At 49.9% G+C, this 13,365-nt stretch overlaps 1 protein-coding gene across 5 annotated transcripts in view; it reads right to left on the reverse strand.

Moving 5' to 3' along the window:
* TM6SF1 (transmembrane 6 superfamily member 1) overlaps positions 1-13,365 on the reverse strand; it is a 57,110-nt gene that overhangs the window by 37,847 nt on the left and 5,898 nt on the right. For 3 of the 5 annotated variants that reach the window (XM_043554632.1, XM_043554631.1, XM_043554633.1), the window contains exons 3-7: positions 9,881-9,978; positions 4,945-5,048; positions 3,161-3,243; positions 2,390-2,511; positions 509-613 (exon numbers count right to left, since the gene is read on the reverse strand). In XM_043554632.1, coding sequence (XP_043410567.1) covers positions 509-613; positions 2,390-2,511; positions 3,161-3,243; positions 4,945-5,048; positions 9,881-9,978 — 512 coding nt within the window. Of the gene's footprint in view, positions 1-508; positions 614-2,389; positions 2,512-3,160; positions 3,244-4,944; positions 5,049-9,880; positions 9,984-13,365 lie in introns of those variants that run through there. The other 2 variants (XM_043554635.1, XM_043554634.1) reach the window with 2 other exon arrangements.

Raw genomic sequence — 13,365 nt, forward strand, 5'->3', positions numbered from 1 at the left:
TCTTATTTAATCTTCAACCCAATACCATTAGGTAGGTACTGTTATTTTATAGCGAAAGGAACCGAGGTCAAAGACCCTAAGTCATTTTCCGAAGGCCATACAGCAGGTAAATAGCCAAGATTCTAACTCCTTCTTCTAGGGACCTTCCTCAGTCCCTGAGAACACAGCCTTACCGGACTCTTCAGGTATCACCCTTCCCAAAGACATTTACATCAGAATCAGAAACATTCAAAGAAGCCAAAAGAATGAAACTCTAATGGCTAATTTTTCAGGCACCCTAAAACGGGGGAAGGAAGAGACCCCTGGGTGGGGCTTGATCCAGGGACCCGAAGGAGGTGGCGTCCAGGGACGAGGCAGGGGCCACCCTGGAGGGAGGAAGGCCTGGGGGTGACCCCCACAGGTGGGAGTGGCAGCAAGCAGGGCCAGGCCTCCAGGCTCTAGAAAGTCTGATTAAATATGTATTTCTCTCTTTTTTTTTTTTAATGTTACTTTGATCTGTTACACTTACCAAGCCTCTGAACAGACAGAATCCAGTTGCCAGGAGGAGACACACGACCAGCATTAAATCAAATGGTCTTCTCAGCAGGTCCTTTGCTTGCACTTCTTGAACGACCTAAAATAGAGTTTATAACCCATGAGCAGGCCCAAAGCACCAAGAAAGAGTCTGAGGTCTACTGAAGCAGGAGGGCTGAGATGCTGGACGGGGAGGGATTCATATCCTAAACCACTAGGCACGTAAGTTAGGAAAATCATGTTCCTCCTCTCAGCTTCCAGATCACTCATCTGTGAAATGAGGAGATTGGGCCAGGTCACCTTGAAGTTTCCTTCGAACTCTAGGAGTCCTTAAAGTTTTCTTGAGATAGCAGTTTTGTGATTATCATTATATGAGATACGCTCATTTTAAAAGTAAGGTAAACCATAAACCCATCACACTATAGAGTCACTATATTTTTCCCTATATATGTATACATATGTGTAAATTTATGTATATATACACATATATATACAGATATACATACATACACCACATTTATATTTTACAAAATTATGACTTTACGTATAAATAATTTGACAAAATTTGAGTGTTCTTTTGACACTCAACATCTACCTATATTATAAGCACTTTGCCACATTATTAAAAACTCTCCTAAAACTTTTAAAATCATGTGGAAACAACATATTGTAGCCATTCTCTCACGGGTGGATATTTATGCATTTTCACCGTTAATGTGATGTTGAACAATTCTGTACATAAGTCTTAGCATCTCTCTGATGATTTTCTGAGGGTAGGGCCTTAGACGCACAATTTAAGGGGTTAAATATTCCAAGGCTGATAAACACTGCCAAATTGCTCTGCAGAGCGATTCTGAATTTATTCCTCTCAGCATTGTGTGACCGTGTCCATTTCTCCCTGGCCACCACTGTGTTTTAACATTTAAAAAATGATCATGAACAGTTGTATGTGTCTTATGACATGAACACTCCATTGAGGCACGGACATGGAGACTTTAAAAGCAGCAGGGCCCAAGGCTATGGTTACTGCTTGCTTTTTCTTTTTGGCTACCCCCTGGTTCCTCAAAAGGATGTGAGGGAGCAGAAGCCAGCAGTGCCCCAACCTGAGTTTACTCAGCAGGTGTCTACTTGTTTACAAATGAAGTGTTTGCAAATTACAATGGATGTTAATGAATTCTACGTAAATCTGACAGTAAAATGAGTATGAGTAATCACGGTCTGATTATCTCTGGTAATTCATATTTTCATATTTTGCTTAAAGAATCTTGCCTGGGGATCTAATACCTATAAAAAGGAAGAGAAACTTAGAAAGACGTTACTACCTTAGAAATGAAGACCTTAACAGAGTACCCCCCGCCCCCCCCCCCCAGCCAGTACTGTTTCACTCCGACCACCTTGGCTGTGAATGGAAGGGAGGGGTCTCAGAAGACGTCCTGGAGCCAGTCTCCATGTGCCTGGATCTCTTGGTAAATCACACCCTGTGGCTGTGTGTGCTACCTTGAATAGCAGCATCTCTCCAGCCTCCCCTTGGGACAGTACATGCACTGGCATCTCTGAAAGAGGGGCCCGGATGCTCAAATGCCAGGCCATAAACAGCCTCAGACAAACCACACACGCCATGCACTGATGCAGAATCTGATGGGAACAGCCAGTTCGGACCAACAGCACGGCCTGGCCCACTGAAGCAGATGTCTGAAGCAGACAGAAACACCCTCCCTGCCACTGTAACTAAGGCGTGACCAATGCACAGAATCGACACAGTCAAACCAGCTGCCCCAGATGCTCCCGTCCACGGAGGCGTGGTTCAGTGCGATCACCAGATGTGAGTGAGCCCTGTGCGCTTGGGAACAGGTTACAGTTAATGTAATAAAATCACCTTTGAGGGATAATTATAATTTTCTGACGGCTGATTATAGATTCTGAAACCAGCCCAGACAGGAAGACAAGTGTATGGTATGCTTAAGAAGAAAGCAGGGCAAATGCGTGTTCCATACTTCCCTATTTAAAAGAAAGAAAGAAAAAGTCAAAAGTTTGCCACAAGCACGTGTAAACACAAGCAACGTTTAGGATACCGCCCCACCTCAAGCCGTCTAAAATTGTGCTGGGGACCAGGTAATATTCTTAAATGAGACACACACAAAAAAAAACAAACAAAAAAACAGGTCAAATTAAAACTATCAGGTGCTTTTTAACAGGCACATTCTATCCACTGTATTTTTAAAGTATATTTAATATAATGCCCTGATTTCTTGCACATGTAAATTACCTTTTACATTAGCTTTTGAGAGCCTTCATTTTTAAATGTATTTATCGAATGTATCGAGTTACATATAATACACAAAGCTGTAGGAAGCATTTGCACACTGCCTATAGTCACAAACACAATACTCACCCCCTCTAGATCCTATATGTCAGGAAGCCCTGATACAACATTGTCTAATTGTTCAGTGTCTACTTCCAAAAATTGCTCAAAAGCCATTTCTTAAAAAGTGAGATTAAGGAGGGGAAAAGGAAGAATTCTGCCAAACAGCGTTGTGACAAGCTTGGAATTTCTTGATTCTGTTACAACCAAGATACCTCCTCTATTTAAGAACACTCCCCATTGTTTCAGAAAAAGGAAAGTGAATTTTAAGATAAAGTTTCTTACCCACAATGTTTCCTGGCACAAAAACAACAATGCTCATGATAATAGATCCAACCCAGTAGAGGCCAATGGTTCTATAGCTTTCCCTGTAATGAAAAAATCTTGGCTTAGTGCACTTGTCTTAGAACACCCATTAGCAAAAGATGATCCATATTATTAGCGGTATCCTAACTAGTAAAGTCTATGAACCGAAACTTACTGAATCGATAGTTAAAAATCAACCGTCGGGGACCCTGGTGATCAAACTTCATTTCCACCTGTGATCTATACCATAGAACCCTCTTTGTGTCCTTTTGAATAGGAATTTCGCTTGCAACACTGGTCGTCTGTTAATCTACAGCACAATCACTGTCAAAGGAAGTGCCTCATTTTTGACGGTTTTGTAAGAAGTTCCCAGCAGGAAAGGAAAAAAGAAAGTTCACAAAAAGAAAGGAAATGGACCCATATTTTAAATCACTGTAAGTATGAGTAATAGGATGGTAAGTGGACTTTTCATGGTGTCAGAATTTTGGCCAGAGCTCTAGAGACAAAGATAATATGTAACCCCTCCCCCGTGTTCAAAAGGAGCCACCAGACACCCCTGACCTTACCAGGCAGTGTGGACAAAAAGCTCTTTCAGCCGATAACCCTGACAGCCCACCTCCACAAGGAGCTATGAGGAATCAAAAGGAGATTATCTGAAGGGAAACAGGTGGCCGATACTGTGTTTTCTGCCTGCCCCACCTCCTAAGCCAAGTGCAGCAGATTCACAATGACTGGGATTGTCAGCAGAAGAATCTTCTTCCCCAGCAGGATGCTAACTGAGCCACAGAAACTCGCCCACTCCTGGCAGCCTCCGAGCAGAGCCCAGGCATTCTCTGAAATACGTGACGTGGTCCCTGGAACTTGGGTACCTTTCATGATGGGAGAAGCCAGTGCCTAGAAAAGTCCAAAACTTAGCGGGAGCTGTCCCTGAGTTCATGACTGAGGCAGCAGGGGCATGGGATAAGAATGCATCATTTTCTCTAACCTGGAGCCAAGGGGAGGCCCAGGAACCTAGCTGGACTTGAAGAGATCCTACCCCAAAGGGTATGCGATCTAGGTTACAGGGACCCCAACGGAAAGAAGCTGCGGGTGTACCACCAATGGCAGAGGAGTCCCACGCATTCAGCCAGAGAGAGCTCTGCTTGCTTGGATTTGCAACGCCCAGGTTCCAGTGGAAGGGTCTCCCGAGAGGCCACACGTGTGCTCCACGTGACAGACCTAGCGTATCCTAACGGAGGGCATCAATCCCCAGAAAACTAAGTGTCACTTAAGACCCTGCCCCTCTTCCTTTAGCTCCACGTGTACGTACACACACATTCCCGGAGAGGCCAGCTGCATGGCGACTCGAGAAAGAACAAAACGAGAGGCCATACGCCCTGACCTCAGTGCAGACCCCCACGCCTCAGGGCCACACGGGAACCGGAGGTGGAGGAAAGACAGAGCTTCGAACCGAAACGAGATGGAAGTTTAAAACCAGAACGGACTGGGCTTTCACTCCAGCAAATGAGACGGTCCTTAGAACACAGTCAGTAACTTGAGCGGTCTGCCCAAGCTTGTCACCACGGCAGGGGACGATCCAGAGGGCCATGTTCAAAAGGCAGCGATGCCAAGAAAACAAAGCCACGTCTAACCTGTGTCCAAGGAGTGTATGTTCATGTCCGTGTATGCCTGTCTGTGTATTTGCCCCCACATCTGTGTTTTCCTTCTGTACCCGCGTACCGGTTGCTAAGGCAAAGGCACACACAGCAGACGGACCGACTTACTCCCATGCTATGGCTGCCACCATCACCAGATACATCAAATAATGAGCAGAGCCATCCCAGTAGCAGATCATGTGCCCGTACGCCGTGTTCAGATACGGTTCACCCTAAGGAGAGATTAAGAAATGAGTCTACTTCACATACGACTCGGACATCTCCACACAGAACTCCAGACCTGTGTTTCAAGTCAAATGAAACAGCAGAACCAGCTTGTGTCTGTCTGCTAACTTGAAACTATGCAGAATCCTGTACGATTACAAAGTGGTAGGCACATGAAAACACAGCTTTACCCTGGAGCCCCCAAAACTGGAGCCTGCCGCGGGATGGCCCTGAAGAATGGCCAGCCAGCATCTGACCGGCTGGGCCAATGCCCGTGGATGGCGATACAAGACAGACAGCCTCATGGGCAATCCGCTAACGCACTGAGGCCAAGTCAAAAATGAGACTCAGGGCGCTTAGCTCTGGCCAGAGGACGGTGGCCAGAGGAGACCCTGCTCACCAGAGCCACCGGCCGACCTTCCCGATTCACCTACGTGCTCATCCCCAGGCTTGCACGAGTAAGGATGAGGAAGGCACTTCTGCCCCCCACACACGCACACAGACAGACAGACGGGCACTTAACCGCCCTATGGGACAGACCACGATTGACTCCATTTTACAGATGAAACAGAGCACCAAGGGGTTGTGAGACCGGCCTAAGGTCACACAGTTGACATCTAGCACAGAGCATACTGTCAAGAAAAGCCATACTTCTCCTGAGGATTTTTTCATTTTACAGCCATGAGATCCCATGATGAGCGACATGTCGTGCTCCCAGAAGGCTACCACAAGATCACTGTCCGATTTGCATGGGTTTTTCGTTTCCTTCTGAGTCTCGTGTTCCTTTCTTCTCTCTCCCACGTCCATGCCATCCCGCCTTGTTTCTGGCCTGTCTTCCTAAGATGCCCTCAGTCCTTTCTGCGGCCAGAACAGTCAGATCAGCCAGCCAGGAGGGGCCCTCTGAAGCGTGGTGTGCCCGGGGCAAGGCCTGCCCGGTCCTCTCTCCTCGCAAGTGAGATGGAGTGAGAACTAGCGAGGAGGCAGAAATAACACAGCAGCTGGACTTCTGTGCCCACGCCTGACGCGCATCTTTTCTCCCTGACATGCTTCGACTGAACAATCCAATCCGATTTCATGACTTTAATTGTTCATGCCTACACATCGGGCTCTCGGAGCCGGTGCTGGCTCCCCTGGTGGCTTCATGGACACTTTTTTTTCTTAATTAAAAAAAAATTTTTTTAAGGTTTATTCAGTTTACAGAGACAGAACACGAGGGGAGGAGGGGCAGAGAGAGAGGGAGACACAGAATCCGAAGCAGGCTCCAGGCTCCCAGCTGTCAGCGCAGAGCCTGATGCGGGGCTTGAACCCACAAATCGTGAGATCATGACCTCAGCTGAAGTCAGAGGCTTAACCGACTGAGCCCCCAGGTGCCCCAGGACATTTGTAACTAGATGCCCCACGGGACCTTCAGAACTCCTAAGTTTTCACACATCAGCTTCTGCCCTCAATTGAGCCTCAGCTGGCTTCTCTTTTTTTTCTTTAAGTTTATTTATTTTGAGAGACAGAGAGAGAGCGAGCCAGCAGGGGGTGGGGCAGAGAGAGAGAGAGAATCCCAAGCATGCTCCTCACTGTCGGCACAGAGCCCGACGCAGGGCTCGATCTCACAAACTGTGAGGTATGACCTGAGCGGAGATCAAGAGGCTGATGCTCAATTGAGCGCCCATCCCCCTCCCCCTCCCTGCCCCCACCCCCGTCCCTGTGCCCCCGAGGCCTCTATCTTAAGGATGACACCACCCTGCCTGCCCAGCTCAAAGCCGCGGGGTCCTGTTTCCACCCCTCTCTCTCCTATGCAGTGTGTGGGCACGTCCTTTCATTTCTGTTTATGAGGTCACCGCGGGCCACCCTCCCTCCAGTTCAAACCCTCCCTGCCCCTCACTGAGCCATTCCCAAACGGTCCCTCTAGCTGCCTGCTCTCCTTCCAATCCACCTGCCAAATGAAGAGTCATTAGCTCTTAACACATTGCTCTTCTGTTCCAAAGCCTTCCAGGGCAAGCTTCCGCCTGCGGGACCAGGCCTGCCTCCTGTATCTGGCAGCCGGGTGCCCAGAACCTGGCCCTGCCGACCTTCCCACAGTGACACCGGCCCACCTTCTCACACCCCGTCTGCCTCAGGGCTGGCCACCCTCAGCAGCTCGACCTCCGGGCCCTCTCAGCAGCCACTTTCTCCCCAAAACCTGCCCCCTCTGGACCCAGTGGCCCCAGGCTCCCCAGGCTTCCCTTTGGCGTCTCGGCCTGTCCCTTCGCAGTTCGCTTCAGGGGGCTCTTCTGGCCACGGCCTCCCACATTCCACCCTCCGGCATCTCCTCTCTCCCCACTTCTTCCGAGCAGGCTCCCACTGAGATGGCCCCCAAATCTCTCCGCCAGGAATGTTCCTCAGCGCTCAAGCCCTGCCAACCAGAACATCTGCCAGGATGTCCCTCAACCACCCAAAACTCCACACGTCCCCAGATGAACTCAGCATCATCCCTGCAAACCTGCACCCCAGGCTGACTGTGGGGAGACACCTGCTGTTTCTCACCGCCAAGCTTTCGCTCAAGCTGTCCCTTCCCCTCGGAATGCCCTCCACCCCCACCCCCACCCCAGTCTATCTGGAAAATGTTTATCATCCACTGTCATTGCCATTTAAAAAAATGCTAGGGGCTCCTGGGTGGCTCAGTCAGTTAAGCGTCTGACTTAGGCTCATGATCTCACAGTCCATGGGTTCGGGTCCCCCATCGGGCTCTGTGCTGAGATCAGAGCCCGGAGCCTGCTTCGGATCCTGTGTCTCCCTCTCTCTCTGCCCCTCCCGCCGCTCATGCTTGGTCTCTCAAAAATAAACATTAAAATTTTTTTTAAAAAATGCTAGAGCAGTATCACAAATTCGATGGGGACTGCCCTGACTGCTTCCGGACTTAGTTCTTCCTCTGTGCACAGGTAACACCTTGTTTTACTGCCTTTTGCTTCATTGTGCATCGCAGACACTGAGTTGTTTGTCTTGTGTTTTTTGTTTTTTTACGAATTAAAGCTCTGTGGCCACCCTCCATCAGGCAAGTCTCATGGGGCCATTTTTCCAACCGCATTTGCTCGCTTTGTGTCTCTGTGTCACATTTTAGTAATTCCGGCAATATTTCAAACTTTGTCATTCCTGGCAGAGTTGCTACGGTGATCTGTGACCGGTGATCTTTGCTGTTACTATTGTGACTGTTCTGAGGCCCCACGAACCGCACCCACACAAGACGGTGAACTTAGCAACTGCTGGGTGTGTTTGACCGCTGCACCTCCCTGCACAGCATCTTCCTGTCCTCGGCAAACGTCACTGTCGTCTTATCCTAGGAAACGGCCACGGCCACCCCCGCCTTCAGCGACCACCGCCCTGATCAGTCAGCAGCCACCAACATGGAGGCAAAGACCCTCCACCAGCAGAAGACGACTCACCGAGACCTTCGACAGTGGTTGGCAGTTTTTGCAATAAAGCATTTTAATATTAAGGTATGTATGCTTTTTGGACCTAATGCTATTGCACACTTAACAGACTACAGTGTAGTGTAAACATAACTTTTTTCTAATGTTTATTTATTTATTTTTGGGAGACAGAGCGCAAGCAGGGGAGGGACAGAGAGGGAGACACAGAATCCGAAGCAGGCTCTGGGCTCCGAGCTGTCAGCACAGAGCCCGACGCGGGGCTTGAACCCACGAGCTGTGAGGTCGTGACCCGAGCCGAGGTCGGATGCTTATCTGACCGAGCCACCGGGCGCCCCATAAACATAATTTTCACATGCACTGGGAAACCTAAACATTCATGTGAGGTGCTCTGTCATGATATTTGCTTTAATGCAACAGTCTGGGACCGAACCCATGATATCTCATAGGTGTGCCCATACGGTGTGCCCAGCGTGTGCCTCCATCACTGCTCCTAGGACAGCTAGGACTTGTCTCCACTTGAGACAGCTCCTGGCGGGAGAAAGCAGGTCTCGTGACCCCACAGTCTACTCCGGCTACTGTCTTTAGAAGTAAATTCCTCCGGTTCGCCCCTCTGGGCTTAATAACACCTGCATACTTCCAAAAGCAGGAGGCAGGATGTCTTACTTTCCCATCACCCCCAACTCATCCTTGGGTCCCGCTCACTCCAAAGACTCCAGTTCTCTGAAGTTCGTCCCTCCTCCCTACCTCCTGTGCTTGGCCACCCACCTGCCCTCACTGGCCCTGCAGAAGCCTCCCCTTCGAGCCCATCCTTCCTAGAGCTGACTGCATCGCTCCCTGGCTCAAAATCTTCCCTCGAGTGTGAGATAAAGTCCAAACTCCCTTAGCTTGCAGACGAAGCTCTCCATTATTTGAAACACAGACGAAGGCAAAACTTTCAGCTCTGCTCCTTCCTTATTTCCTGTGTGACCTTGAGCAAGTGACCTAAGCTCTCTGGGGCTGGATTCATCCACCATAACACAGGGAGGAGGATTAGGTGTCTCAAGTGCCGGGCAGCACTAGCACATGACGACGGGGAGGGAAGGATGGTCATCGCAATCAAGTGGCTTCCGTAAGTGCCGTGGTGGTCGCCACTTTCCACGTGTAAGACCAGCTTGAGCTTTTGGCCGTAGTAATGGTTTCACAGTAACAGACACCAAACACTGAATTCACTTGGAGGATCTCATTCCTGGAGAAGGGGAGTGGAGCGGGTGTGAGGGAACAGGTGTACGACCGAACTCTGGAGAGAAGTGCCCCCCGCTTTGCACGTGAGTAAACCCGCTGCGTCCGTGGCAGTGAGCGATGCCACGGACCGTGCCTGCTTACACCAAACGGAGGGAGCCACACGGCTGAGGCTGCTGACCGTTTGGCATAAGGCTTACGGTTGCTAAGCGATGCCATACCTCTCTCAAGTAGTGTGTCACAAACCCGTCAATGATTCCGTCCTGTTCCAGTGCTATAATGAGGTTCACCACACTGGTAAATCCGAACACTGCATACACTAGAGCAAAGAAAGCGAGAGTTTCCTTTTTAATTAAAAAAACATTTTTTTGTAAGTAACCTCTACCCCCAACCTGGGGCTCAAACCCACAACCCTGAGATCAAGAGTCACACGCTCCACTGACTGAGCCAGCCAGGTGCCCGGAGAAAGCAGTAGTTTAAAAAGCAGTAGGTCAGGAGGGGGCGCCTGGGTGGCTCAGTCAGTTAAGCATCTGACTCTTGATTTTGGCTCAGGTCATGATCTCATGGTTGTGGGTTCGAGCCCTGCATCCGGGCTCTCTGCTGACACTACAGAGCCTGCTTGGGGTTCTGTCTCTCCCTCGCTCTCTGACCATCCCCCACCCCTAAAAAATAAATAAATAAACATTAAATTAAAAAAAACAAAAAGCAGTAGGTCAGGAGACAATGACTAAGAGCTTGGCATTCACCAGTAGCAGTGACTTGTTTTTAATGTGACTATGGACACTCATCATGGGCTAACAGAAGGTCCCTCCTGCACACACATTGGTACCTTTGCCTGTGTCACTGCCCAAGTGCCCTGTCCAAGGAGACACCCGCCAGGGGGACAGAATGACAAACTTACCCACTAACTGTCCCACAGGATTCTACCAGGCCCCCCCATCCATCCTCCGCTCCCTACAAGTGGCTGCCCAGGACCCCACCTGCACAGAGGGAACAAAACCAGTAACCAGTGGCCAAGAATAGAGGTGACCACGAGGTGGGTATATTTACAGTAATGACTCAGGGGCACCTGGGTGGCTCAGTCAGTTAAGTGTCCGACTCCAGCTCAGGTCATGATCTCATGGTTCATGGGTTCGAGCCCCACATCGGGCTCTGCTGACAGCTCGGAGCCTGGAGTCTGCTTCAGATTCTGTGTCTCCCTCTCTCTCTCTCTCTCTGCCCTTCCGCTGCTTGTCTTCTGTCTCTTTCTCTCTCAAAAATAAATAAACATTGGAAAATAAAAAAAAATAAAACAGAAGCCATGAAAAAGTAAGTGGGGAGGAGAGTGGCAGAGGTTAATTCACAGAGAGGGGAAGCTGGCCTTGCCGAGTCTGCAGCCGGGGCCGTGGGGTTCACATTCTCACTGGGAGCGGAAGGCCCACGGCTGCCCTGCCGTGCACACCCTGCCTCCCTGTGCCTCCCAGGCCTGTGGTCCAGGCCTGGTAGTCTGGGATCGGCCATCAGTGATCGGTCACCATATGTCTCCCAGGAAAGGAAGCATTTAGCGTCTGATCACTGGACAGTTCCACCCTCGCTGAAGCTGACAGGAGCATCAGATGCTGGGTCACAGGTGGTAAGCACCCGCCCTGAGGCTTCCGTGTGCTCAAGGCTGTGACAGAGACAAGGAGAGAGGGCCGAGGGTGTGGGAGCAAGGGTGCTCAACCCTGGGGAGTCGGGACAGACACAAGTCAGCTAAGTATGGGCACCACAGAGTGGCGGGGGGCCGGCGGGGGGAAGATGGCAGCAGGAGACCTGTCTAGAAAGGTGGACCAGGGCCAGAGCAAAGGCAGGTAGTGTGGGGCAGGAGAAGATGTGGGCCTTGAACTGGGACAGGTCCAGCTAATCTACTGACTGGCTATCCAATCTTAGGCAAGTTGCATCATTTACCTAAACTTCACAGTTTTTCAAAAAATTTTTAATGTTTATTTTAGAGAGAGAGAAAGAAAGAGAGAGAGAGAGACAAAGTGCAAGTGGGGAAGGGGCAGGGAAAGAGTGAGACACAGAATCCAAAGCAGGCTCCAGGCTCCAAGCTGTCAGTGCAGAGCCCAACATGGGGCTCGAACTCACGAACCGTGAGATCATGACCTGAGCCGAAGTCGGACGCTTAACCGACTGAGCCACCCAGGCGCCCCTCAACTTTAGGGTTTTTTATATGCAAGCTGGGAGAAATTAGTTACTCCCAATTCTTCTTTGCCTCCCCACCTTTGCCAAGATCCACTGCGGGCAGAGAATATGCCCCATGCCATTGGTGATACACTCAGCCACATGACTTGCTGTGGCCAGTGGAATGTGTGGCCAGTGGAATTGACAATGGCCAACTCCAAGTCTCCTCTGCCAGGAGGAGGGCACACCTTGGGGAGCTACTGGCCCAAGAGCAAGGAGACACATGACACAGCCCTGAATCTGACCCACAGCCTGAAGCACAGCATTCTGGCCAACCTGTGAGCAAGGAAAATAGATGTTTATAGCCAAGACATGGAAACACCCTACGTGTCCATTGATGGATGAATGGATAAAGAAGATACACATAGACACAATGGAATCTTGGCCATAAAAAAAAGAAGGAAATCCTGCCATTGGCAACAACATAAATAGATTTCGAGGGCATTGTCCTAAGTGAAATAAGTTATCCAGAGAAAGACAAATACCGTATGATCTCACTTACATGCGGAATCTAGAAAAGCTGAGTTCATAGAAACAGAGCTTGGAACGGTGGTTGCCAGGGGCTGGTGAGTGGGGGAAACGGGGAGATGTCGGCCAAACTTCCGGGTGCAAGACGAGTGAGTTGCGGTATCTGATTTGCCGCGTGGTGACCGTGGTCGACGACACCGCGCCGCATACTTCATGTTCCCACCGCGCACCAGAGACGGGTGATTACGGGAGGTGAAGGACCTTCCTGAAGGCAAGCGACCTGGTCGTGGTCACCATCTCCCAGCGTATGCGCGCATCGCGTCATACGAGCCTCCGTCTCATACTTGCACAAGGTTACCTGTCAGTTGCATCTCAGCGAAGCGGGGGGAATATGGAAAGCGCGTGCCGCTGCTACAGGGAGCTGGGGCCTGGGGGGTGTCTGACACGCAGCCTGGCTACAGCAGACACTGAATGAGTAAATGCCCAGCAAAGTTCCCGGCAGGGGAAGCGCTTGAAGGCGGTAACGGCTCGGGCCACAAAGGTCACGGGCTTTGGGGTCAATGCCGGTCTCAGGATACGACCGTGACCTCGTTTCTCAGCTTCTCCATCTGTAACTGGAGGGTATTTGTTGTAAGGATTAAATAAAACACTCCTGGGGCACCTGGGTGGCTCAGTCGGTTGGACGTCCGACTTCAGCTCAGGTCATGATCTCGCGGTCCGTGGGTTCGAGCCCCGCGTCGGGCTCTGGGCTGATGGCTCCGAGCCTGGAGCCTGTTTCAGATTCTGTGTCTCCCTCTCTCTGACCCTCCCCCGTTCATGCTCTGTCTCTCTCTCTCTCAAAAATGAATAAATGTTAAAAAAAATTTTTTTTAATAAATAAATAAATAAATAAATAAATAAAACACTCCTGCTGCAGTGGCCACGACCAGGCACACTCTTTTTTTTTTTTTTTTAATGTTTATTTATTTTTGAGACAGAGAGAGACAGAGCATGAACGGGGGAGGGTCAGAGAAAGGGAGACACAGAATCTGAAACA

Source organism: Prionailurus bengalensis, chromosome B3 (assembly GCF_016509475.1).
Source record: "Prionailurus bengalensis isolate Pbe53 chromosome B3, Fcat_Pben_1.1_paternal_pri, whole genome shotgun sequence".
Lineage (NCBI taxonomy): Eukaryota > Metazoa > Chordata > Mammalia > Carnivora > Felidae > Prionailurus > Prionailurus bengalensis.